Genomic DNA, 11,380 nt, shown 5'->3' on the forward strand with positions numbered 1-11,380 from the left:
GCCTCTCCTTCCATGATCTTGTTTGGATAATTTATGCCCTTTTGTGCCTCGCTCTCATGGCAGTCAAAAAGGCGGGAAATTAGACGCGGGCGTCAACTGTTATGATTTTTTTTCTGGTTTCCAAAAAGCCAACTTTAATATTAAGACAATGGTTGGCTTCTTTTTTTCGTTTTCTCTGAAGTTGTATCGTTAATTGACGGCGTACATGGCATTCCCTGTCTTATCCTAGCTTTTTTGGTGTCATTTCACAAGTTAACAAGAGGTGCAAAAGTGATAAATACTAACATTTTTTGTCGAAGGAATCAATTGCATTGAACCTGTCGTCAAATGCAAAACGTTCTTCCTTCCTGCGAATTGTACAATTCAAATCCTTGGTAAGTACATTATAGCAGTTTACTCGAAATTAAAGGTAATTTGAATACAACTGGGTAGACATTTTTTACGATGCCTTTTTCCTTATCGCAAAATTCTGACGAATGAAATTTATAAGGCCTAAGGGCAATACTTTTTTTCGACTTGGCTTACTACGGCCTCTCTAAAATTTTTAATTCAATCTTCATAAATCGTCTCCAATGGCAAAGACGGCAAGAAGATATTTTTAGACATCGGAATAAGAGCAAAGTAAATTGAAATCATGCAAGTACAACAGAATGAACAGAAAGAAAACCGTACTCTTAGCTTTACACAGACCACAAACTCCATGCAGTGCACTTCTATTCATGAGGCAATTTCTGAGACACTAGCATGATCTTACAGAAACGTTTAACTTTCAGTTTTTCCTTTTATGTATTTTCCCAGCCGCGATATGTGGGACAGTGAACAGTTGAGTCAAATGGCCGTTTCATTCTCTCAAAGCTCACAGAACAGCTCATGTGATCTCTTCCCGCAGTCCTGTGTGAGCCAGCTCAAGGGTTTCAACTCCTTGGATGTTTGGTCACAACCGAGCAATTCACAACAATTGCATGAGGTACTGCTCTAACACAGATTTTTGGGGCGTTAAATATAGGAAAATAAAGTCGTTTGAAGTCTTCAAGAGAAGCACAAAATCAGGAAAATGGAAAATATGATCAGTGCCATGACAAATGTTGAAAAAACCGATTTTGTGGTTAAGGCGGCAAAATACGAGATACAAAAACCCTCAACTTGTCGCGCAACATTGTTTCGTTGCAAGTTTTGGTCGATGTTTCGCGTTTTTCACCTTGCGTGATCAACTTGACATGCAACAAAAACATTTGTTTGAAGAAATGCAGGGCGCTGATTGGTTGATTTGCCAGTACACGAGCACATTAGTTTTGTGAGCTTGATGAAAAACGAGCAACAAAGCCAAAATTTGTTGCTCAAAGTAGATCTGCGCTCTACTTTTCGCAACAAATTTCTTCAACCCGCAACAAATGTTCTTGTTGCGCGACAAGTTGATCATGCAAGGTGAAAAACGGGAAACATCGACCCAAACTTGCAACGAAGCAATGTTGCCCGCCAAGTTGAGGGTTTTTGTATCTCATATTTGACGGCCTTTAGCTATGCCTAGATTAAACTAAGCTCTGATTTCCAGGGTCACGTTCCCCTCCCTCCTTTCCGGAGCTAGATACTAACGACTTAAATTGAGGCCTCACTTAAAAACAAGTATGTATATATCATTCGCATATTCTAGGATGAGCGATTTCGTCGTATCTTGAATTGCTATTTTGCTCTTTAGGACGAGCCTGTAAAGTTCCACATGAAGTACATGAGCAAACCTCCGCTGTTCTCCTCAGAGTCTCAGAAAAATAAGCCTCCTACAGCCGGCAGTTACAAAGAACTCATCGAGATTCAGAAGAAAAAGACCGCGGAGAGAGATGACAGGTAAGAGAAAAATTGTTTTAAAATGGCCTTGATAGGGTTGTTTCTTCAACTTTTGAGTGTTTTTAAGGTCATCAGTTCCTTCTTTCTTGCAGGAATGTGCTTGATACCTTCATATCCCTGCTAAAAGATTACACCAAAGAGGTGCGTTCAAGTTGGTTACAAAACGTTTTCCGTTCAGTATCGAACCTAACAGTAACTTAAATAACATGCATATTTTTCCTATAACAAAAAATTAAACGTTTTAACGGTAGGTGAAAAGTGCTATGGATTCCTTCAAGGACAGCATTGATACCACACTTGCCACCAAAACAGAGGAAGTTGCTACGGCCGCAAGCCAATCAGCTGATCTTTTAAGGAAACGTGAGGGTCTCATGATGTTCTCTTGTCGTTCTTGTATTCTTGGCCGTGAGAAAAAAAAAACATTCATAATTTTCTCGTTTACTTAAAGTGAAGGAAGACTTGTTGGAAAGCTTTGGATGCCTAAGGAAGGATCTCAAGGAAAACGAAGAGTTAAAGGAATTGATATCTAAGGTATGTGCAGGCCTAATAGCGAAGTTTCAGAAAAACCAAATTTAAACCACGCAAGCAAATTACATTGGCCATGTAATGAGATCGGTTGAAAACAATCAAATATTCAAATCATAGCGCAAAGCTGAGAAAATCACAATTTAAAGTAACTACAGAATATCCGGCAACCAGTGTGTTGTTGCAAGAGTGAATTAGATATGACTATTTTTCTATCAATTTTCGGTCTTGCCCCTGGCCAGCGTAGTCCCAAATGGACTTACTTTTAGATACACTTAACGCGCGAAAACAAACAAAGGACCGCCACTTTAACCAATCAGAAGGAGAAGCCATGTCAGGTGTGACTACTTCTGCCATGTTTGTTCAGGAACATGACAACTAAGGGGGTAATCACATAAGACCGGGACGAACTTAGACCGGCATGAGTTCGTATCGCCCTCCATACATTTCTTTTTATACGTTTACATGAGACCGACTTGACAATGAACTCGGACAGGTCTGACTTTCGTCTCCTTCGCAGCCGCTCGGGCCGGAGTCACGCAAGGCTCCCCTTCCCCACGCGTCGGGAAGGGGAGCGTTGCGTGACTCCGGCCCAAGCGGCTGCGAAGGAGACTAGTCTGACTTTGTCTCGGTTGCTGGACAGAGACAAGAAATTCTCATACCGGTCTGAGTTCGTACCGGTCTCATGTAAATCACAACAAATCTCAGACCGGGTGCAGAAATTTAAAGCCTGTATGCTTCAAAAAAAACATATCATTTTATCCCGAAACCAGGCACCAAGCATCTTGTCCGGGTTTCGTGTAAACAGCAAAAATATTTCATACCGGTCTCATGTAAATATCCCATAATTTTCGCGGGAACGGGTTTTCTAAAAATAAACTCATTTGTGACCGTGCTGGGGAGCCCACCCATGCCATAAGAACACTCTTATCTAATTACTCTGAGTTTTTGAGGGGCATCTTTTGACGAACAAAGAATACAGTAATAAATACGATTCACAATGCAAATAATAGCTCAATTGATCCTGCATTTATCTCTGAATGGCTGAAAATAAGCCACTATTCAAAGGCACTCTACAACATAACGATGCCTGGCCTGTCATACTTGAAACTAACTATTTTGAGCCCCCATACTTATTATCGTGAGGTCCGCGTGCTCATGTTCAAACATGAATATTGGAATCTGCTGTAACATTCTTGCACTCTGAGGTATCCGAGTTGAAATGAAAGACTCGAAGAGCTCATATAAACAAAGTAAGCCACTTTTGGCGTTGTGGGCGTATTTCACGATGTAACTGAATAAGCACTTAAATAATCAAGATAACAATGTTGTCAACAAAAACTTGAATTTCGGAGGAGATATAACGCTATTCACCAGACGTGCGGTTTTCAAATAAGCAAATAAATAAGACTCTTGATTTCTGCGATGTTTATCTGTGGTATAGGATTTAATAGGGCCTAAACCGATTGTGGTGTTTCACTTAGTTTAAGGACGGTGCCTACCAATTCAAAGGTATTTTTGCGCGGTTTACTGAGTATGCGGGAAAAGCAGATCTTAACGAGTGTTATTGAAATCCAAAAAGAAATTCTGGGTAACCACGCATTTTTCAAAGGTAATTAATGAACAATATTTGTAAAAAGCTTTAAAATACAGAGCAATGTATGGCATTCTTTTCCAAATTGAAGCCTAATTATCTCTGAAGAATGCGTGGTTACCCCCGATTTTCTTTTTGGATACCATGATCACTTGCTAAGTTCTGCTTTCTCCGCATAGCTTTGACCAGCGCAAAAATATCCCTGTATTAATAAGCATCATCCATAGGAAATTCGAGTATCTCGAGATGCGCAGAACGCATGCGCAATAACAATAGTAGGCACCGTCCTTAAGCATCCACAGACTGAGGATCTTGCACCAGCGATGATCAGTGATCAGCCATCACCATTTAGAACGATGACGCATGTTTAACTTTTATCCTGCGAAATCACACGGAATATCGCCTGATACTTAGCCGACGAGGCCATAGGCCGAGTTGCCTAAAATCAGGCGATATTCCGCAAGATTGAGCCGCATAACTTTTTTTATTATTCAACAAATTGATGACAAAGCACAATCTTCTACGTTTATTGGGAAAAAAGCCGAAAAAACTACCATTTTTCTCCGCGACACACAAAATTACGTATATCGCAGGATATCTGTTGAGTACGCACGACGAATATTGAGCGCGCTATGACCATATTTGGACATTGTCACTGATGCGTTGAATAATAAATCAGTATATACAAACTATTCCATTTCAGTTGCAACTAGCAAATTCAGCATCACACTGAAACCCAAGAAGTTCATACTCTTTCTCTTCCTTTGCAGCAAAATGAAACAATCTTTGAACAAGATTCAAAACTTAAGGTTTTACAAGCTGAGTTGAAGGACTGTCGCGCAAGAGAGCGGAAAATTACAGAGGAGCACGAAAAGTATGTTGAGAGGGAGGATAGGCTAATGAAGCAACTTCAGGAGATCAGCAACAAGCAAACCCCTTCTTTTTCTAATCTGCCTTATAATGCCCAAGTCGCCGCATGCAATACGTTTTCTTCTGGTGTCCCGCGAAATCCTAGCGATGTTCAGCATCTTCAGAAGCCCTCTATAGTGGGTTACCAACCCCAGCATGTAAGATTACATCACATGCACCCTCAAACCCAATATGCGACAAAAACGTTTTGCCATAGTGCTACTTCAGCAGAAGCTAATATGCAAGGAGCCGCTTATGAGGAAGCCATACCAGTCATGAACTACCTCCCGCCGACCCAGCTAATACAGAACGAAGCGGTTGTTCCTTATCTGAATATCCCTCAATGTCAGATCCCTACGCAAGACTCATTTATTCCCAAGCAATCGACTGTCGATCATCCGACTGCTGCGATTGCTCCAATGCGCTCGTCGACAGATGGCGACCAGTGGCTTTCCTGTCGTGAGGATAGCAAGGCAAACGAATCTGGTAGGTTGAGTCAAAAAATGCTTTTTTAGGGAAGCCGCGTTGGAGGAAAGTGACATTGGCCCAATTGAAGGTTGTAAGATCAAGAAGAAAAAGTGTCACGCAAAAAGAATCGCTGACACATTCTGAAAACTAAACGTAAAAAGTAAACTTAACGCTCTCTCCGGCTTCCGACTGGTTGATTGCAACACAACTGAAGTTAACGTAAAGTTTTCACCATCGAAAACTCTACATTTTTTTCAAGAACATTTGAACGAATATTCAAAACTGGTGACTGAACCTTTCAGAAAAGTCCATTCGGAAAGTCTCCGTTTATGCTATCCTAAAGTAGGAAGAAACCTTTTGGGTTCTTCCATGTAATTCCCAACCCCACTGCTTTTCTGACCTTAACTAACGCGTCGTGATAGCTCACGACCGAGGAGAGAATCACGTGTTCACCTTTTAGTTGATTCGCTTGAGGCTCCATGAATGTCAAGAAAAACCTCCCTTTCTTCCACTAAAAACTATTTGTAATGTTCACTTTGTTAGGTAACCACTCTTCTTTAAGGGCACAAAATGGGGCTGCATTTGTTGCCAGCTATGAAACACCATCGAACGTAGCGACAACAATTTTCACCTCTCCAGGAAATCCTGCACCTGCACCTTCTCTAAAAGCTACTCGGCCCAAGCAGTCGCCCATTGCTGCTGTTCATCCTCAGATCCGCGTCAAAGCAGAATGTGAAAGAGAGGGCAGAAAAGGTATTGCTCTGTTGTTGTTGTTGTTGTTTTTTTTTTTTTTCACAAAAGCTCGCTATTCATTTCTTACCCAGCCAATATCTCTATGGAGTCGCACGTTTTTGAAATTTGATCAGCCATCCATCAGCTTCATTATCGTCATTGTCATAGAAACAATAATCATCATCGCGACCTTACCGTCGTCATGGTTAATTATCAGTCTTTATGATCATCATCATGCACATGCGCACTGAAAATCCGATTGACTTTGCTCCGAACATCGGAAATTTGAAGTAAACTCCATAACCCAGAAGTGTCGACTTTGGCCCATCACTTTACGGTATTATCTAAATTTAGAATGCAGATCCCGCCAAAAAATAGCTAACTGTGACCGAAACTCTCTTGATTGGTCCGTAACCAACTACCCGCACGAGGGTTGCACGTGCTAAATGCAAAATCGAGCGCAGAACGCAATGCCGCTACGTTTTGTTACCGAAAAAATCTGGAAGTAGCTGTTCTAAAAATAGTGAATACCGTAAAGTGATGGGCCTCCAGTCATTCCATTGCATTCCATTTTGAGTTATGTGAACTTCTGGTACAATAAATAATGATATTTTTCTTTGTTGGCTAAGTGAAAAGATGCAGAGCGTTGAAAACGTTTTATTTTATTATATTTTTTGTCCATGAGCGCAGTTACTACACCAAACTGTGCTGAGAAGGTTCAAAGAGAAGATCCTTTAGAGATTTTCGTCTTTGACTTGACCTCATCCCCAGAGGACGACTATGGCGATGTCTTGGGGCCGAAGCCAACTTCATTAAAGTCATCGCTCAGTCACTATGTGGACAACCCGCACATAACAAGATCGAAGGCAAAAATACACATGAACAGTGGAAACAAGTCGTCAACATCTTCTGCAAAATATATCGAAACTGTTAACCTAGAACAAAGAAAAAGCAAGACTGGGCCAAACGTAAATGATAAATTACCCTTGAATGAAAAAGAAAATTCAAGTGTACAAGTAAAAGAACTTCCAACTTCAGAACGCCAAGAAAGCAAACGTTATGGGAAAAGAAGCGACACTAAAACACCCGAAAGACTGGTTAAGGCTACCCAAGAAAGCGTAGTGCCAAGATCTAAAGTTGCAAAACATGTTTTCCAGGTAATAACTTTGATTAATTTTTTTGTGTATGCACTGAAAAAAAAGAAGCAGTTGTTGAAAGAAATTGTCGAGTTGGAATAATCAATATGAAGACCGAAGTCTCCGTTATCTAAAAGCTGCATAAATATGAAACACCGGTCGAGACTATCTGGAAACTTTGTTCACGTATATTTTTAAACAAGGAATTACACGTGATAACTTTTCTCGTGCGATTTGAAATAGTTAATAAGCAATTTTAAAGTTGATAAATAAATAAGACAACTGAATAAGAATACAGATTTTGTTGAAAACACTTCAAGTTACCAGTGCTCATATATTCCAAATTACACTCGAAATCATGTACTTATCCGTACAAACCATGTGGGAGCGAAAGGCGATCTTCACTTCAAACTTGAAGTTCACATTACTAACGCCGTATACGTTGGGTAGACTTTGTTCCTGCCAGGGCCATTTGCTACATTGAATTTAACTTATAGCTCTCAAACAATCAGTATAAAGACTTCTTAAAGTATAAACTAACTCTTAAAGTGCCCCTGTGTGTAAGTTTTGCATTTCACTGTCCGCCATTACTCACGTTCAAAACTGACCGATTGGACCTCAGAGGGTTGGATCCAGGGAAAAGTGACTCCCAAGGCTCACGAGCTTAGACTTTTAGCGTCTGAATGCAGCTTGTTATGTACGCAATACGCGAGTTTAAACGTCTGAAAGCCCAAAACTTCCGTGTTGCATATTACTGAGGGAGTTTAAGAAACCACGACGGCTACGGCGACGAAAACGTTACTTCAAACTATCAGTTTGAGCTATCCTTATTGTTTCACGATGCCTTACACCTTACTTACGTTGTACAATATGGGCGAAGTATGCTATAACTAGATTGGTACGTACGGATTTGAAGCAAAGAGAGAAAAGGAAATATTCACTATTGAGCCTTTGATGTCATTTTCTCCTCGATTCAACTGTCTCAAGGACGGTGGACCATTAAATAGGAGAATTCCAGTTAAAATGAACAGTGTTTAGTTAACAAAGTTTTGAAATCCAAAAAAAAATTAAGAATTGATTTTTGGTCACGGGGGCACTTTAACAGTAAATCTCTATCGCTGATTGGTTCATTTTGTCTGCCCGTCATTCGTTCTTCTCCTTTGTAGGTAACTTAAAGAGGAATCGCCATTAAGCTCATTTACTTTATATTGCTATTTCCCTTTAGAAGTCTAAGATTCCCTTCAAACGCAACATGCTTGCCGCGAAAAGAAAACTCTCGTTTGATGCTTCAGAGCTTCTTGATGGTAAGTAGTGAAGACAGTTCGCGGGTACGTCTCGCCCCGCAAAGGATTGTGTGTAGGAATTTTGTTGCACATCATTTCCTTACATTGAATCAATGGAGGTGGAAGTTAGTTTTTACCTACGCTTCAAAAGAAACGGTGGGTTAGCTCTTGGGGAGAGTCTCTGTCTAATTGTAGCATTTATAACCATTAACTAAATGAAATGCAAGAATGGGACTGTCCTCAGTTTTATTTCAATTCCTTGCAGGGCTTCATGGAGATACAAATTTACAGCAGATCACAGAGAGTATTCGTAAACACGCAGAAAGACAAAAGAGTGGGAAAGTAGTTTCATGAAAATATATAACTAACGATCTGGACAGTCACTTGTCTTATTTCGAGTTATTGTTAATGGTGACTACATCTGGATTTATTTCTTTATGACATGAAATTATTAAACCCATAACAATGTGCATGTATCGTGTCCTCTTATTCGATTACTCTGTAAATTGAACCATTATCGGTTCCTCAGTTGTCAACGGTTACAGTAATATTTTACTTTAGTATAAATACACAGGTGATTATACAAAATCGCGCGCTCTCATTGGCTCGCTATCTCGGATTATCAGCCAATAATCACCTCGACGGACAAAATGGTTGCCAGTAGTCGTTTTGCCACTGTAAGTTGAAGATGATTTCCCGTTGAAAGGTTTTTTTTTTCTCTTTTTTGAAATAATCACCTGTGTATTTATACTAAAACAATTATTCGCCTCAGGCGAAGTGATTATCGGTGAATATTCACCGATAATCACTTCGCCTTCGGCGAATAATCGTTAAACAAACGAGGAACTAATAATGGGCAAATCACTCTTGCGCGTCGAGTCTGAAAAAAAAAAAAACACAAACACACACACGAAGAAAGCGACCCACAATGGCAATAAGGTTAGGCTTTTTATTGAGAATCTTTTCGTAAAATTATCTCCTCTGTCAGGTCTTTTTTCGGGATTCCCACAAAAATCCTTATATTTTTGTTGCCTTCTTGGGATACCTGTGTTAAGACTGGAAACTAACTGTACCGGAAGCGCAAATCAGCACGCGCCAGTGTTTGACATATGACGTCAGAAAGAACACATCCGTTCGTGAAAGTAATCCGTTCGCGTGGAAACATTATGAAACAACAACCGGCGCGGAAAGGAAACATTGTTCATGTAGCACTTTTAACCACAAACGGAAAGAAATACTAAGACCGAGGCTGCTTTAATGGTCTCTCTGACAAACCTAGTTCTTAGGTTAAAAGCAAGCGATGTACCACCTGTCAAGGCAGAGAGCGATTTAGTCTGCGAAGCGTTAATGGACGAGCTTGAAACCCAGATAAAAGATGTTCAGAGAATTAATCGCCAAGTTGAACGAGAAAAGAAGAAAATGACAAACCAAGCGGACTATTCTTGGCTTATTGCGACGCCTCCGAAGCCCTTTCAAATGCCTCATGTGGAGCGATTGACCCTTGAGCAATTAGCTTCGAAGGTTCGACCAGAGGACAGTGGAAATGTTATCTCAGCGTTCAGGGACGTAGTTGAAGGCATTCCACGAGACGTTGCGGAGTTACCTGGAGTAATGCGATTTATAATCGAGAAAAATCTGTTAGAGCGACCGAATAAAGAGGAACAACATGAATCCACGCTCAGCTGGTTAACAAGGAGTTTTTCTCAACTAAGAACATTAACAAATCAATCTTCGGGGAGGGTTTATCCTGTTACGGAGATTGAGCTGGAAGATGTAGCTCCAACAAGGCGAGTGAAAAGTATGTCTGACTTGCCTCGTACGAGGGATCTAAGCTTGCCAGTGTAATTTCTGTATTATTGCTGCTTAGTGATCGTGCCTATGCAGACAAGACTGTTAATTTATTTAATTATTCATGCCATAAATGTAACAGTTTCCTTTGTTTACTGAGGAAGTCTTTGCAAGTTCAAATAGCATTGATATCATGCCACATAAATGTGACACGGTCTGCAAACTTCTGGGTCTCGTCCTGGGCCAATTGGTCAATGTATATTAATTCTATTTGTTGTTATGGATGCGTTTCTCAGATACAGTGCCATGATTGGTCAGGTGTTTTCCCTCTTACTTTTCTGCACTCAACACAATTCTACAGAATCTCACCTTCGAGAACCAACAGGACACTGAAAAACGCAAACTGCAGACTGTGCAGACCGTCTGTAAAATGAAAATTCGGTTAGCCTGAATTAGGCCTAAATAACATTCGGTTAGCCTAATTAGGCCTAAATAACATTCAGGTTAGCCTGTTTACGGCTAGCTCTCAATAATAGTGAGGGTAACGCCATAATTTACCCCTGGTCTGCACGGTCTGCACAGTCTGCAGTCTGTGGTTTGGCATGACCGAGAACCAACCACAAGACTGTCTTTTGGCTTCCATTAATCAACCTTCGAAAGTTATCCTGAAATAAATTATACCAAGAGTTGACCCAAAACCACCCCAAAGAAATTGGGCATTTGAGGTGTGAGTGGGTTAAATTTATAATTTGTAAGACTTTATGTTTGTCGAAAATTCTTAATCCATTGACTCCTATGGCATTAGACAGAGTAAAATGTACACGTATTCAGTTTCACTTCCAGGAGTCACTGTGTTTTGAGTGGCCCATTGAATCCTGAACTCCCCTCCCCCCCAATTGATGAGTCCTCCCCCCCCCCCCCCATGTAAAATCGTCTGGCAGTGACTCCCAGTAGTCAATACACCTTATTCCAAAATGGCCGTCATTTTAGTATTCTTTTGTTTCCTTGCAAATTGGCCCTCTTGACCTCGCTTTCAAACGTAAAATTCAAAAGAATATTTAAACTCGAACGAGGCCAAAAAGGCCAATTCGCAATCAAACAAC

General features: G+C 40.5%; 2 protein-coding genes across 2 annotated transcripts in view; both read left to right on the forward strand.

Annotated features, from left to right (window-relative positions):
* The first annotated feature begins 804 nt into the window (after nucleotides 1-804).
* Nucleotides 805-8,957, forward strand: LOC138011312 (uncharacterized). The gene is made up of 10 exons (XM_068858282.1): nucleotides 805-967; nucleotides 1,697-1,842; nucleotides 1,935-1,983; nucleotides 2,094-2,202; nucleotides 2,291-2,373; nucleotides 4,732-5,356; nucleotides 5,882-6,091; nucleotides 6,761-7,227; nucleotides 8,432-8,510; nucleotides 8,755-8,957. Exons 1-10 carry the CDS (start codon nucleotides 806-808, stop codon nucleotides 8,841-8,843), a joined length of 2,019 nt encoding a protein of 672 aa, XP_068714383.1. The 5' UTR covers nucleotide 805; the 3' UTR covers nucleotides 8,844-8,957.
* A 650-nt stretch (nucleotides 8,958-9,607) lies between these two features.
* LOC138011313 (protein RD3-like) overlaps nucleotides 9,608-11,380 on the forward strand; it is a 5,210-nt gene continuing 3,437 nt past the window's right edge. Inside the window, exon 1 of the mRNA XM_068858283.1 lies at nucleotides 9,608-11,380. This exon is cut by the window's right edge and continues 3,437 nt beyond it. Within this exon, the coding sequence (XP_068714384.1) occupies nucleotides 9,747-10,334 (588 nt within the window). The 5' untranslated portion in view covers nucleotides 9,608-9,746 and the 3' untranslated portion in view covers nucleotides 10,335-11,380.

This window comes from Montipora foliosa, chromosome 7 (genome assembly GCF_036669935.1).
Source record: "Montipora foliosa isolate CH-2021 chromosome 7, ASM3666993v2, whole genome shotgun sequence".
Classification (NCBI taxonomy): Eukaryota; Metazoa; Cnidaria; class Anthozoa; order Scleractinia; family Acroporidae; genus Montipora; species Montipora foliosa.

What these genes read in the sequence shown, in the direction of transcription:
- LOC138011312 (XM_068858282.1), top strand. Translation starts at nt 806, where the DNA reads ATGTGGGACAGTGAACAGTTGAGTCAAATGGCCGTTTCATTCTCTCAA. An exon ending in TTGCAAAACATGTTTTCCAG is followed by an intron (nt 7,228 to 8,431) that starts GTAATAACTTTG and finishes ATTTCCCTTTAG; the next exon opens with AAGTCTAAGATTCCCTTCAA. An exon ending in TGCTTCAGAGCTTCTTGATG is followed by an intron (nt 8,511 to 8,754) that starts GTAAGTAGTGAA and finishes AATTCCTTGCAG; the next exon opens with GGCTTCATGGAGATACAAAT.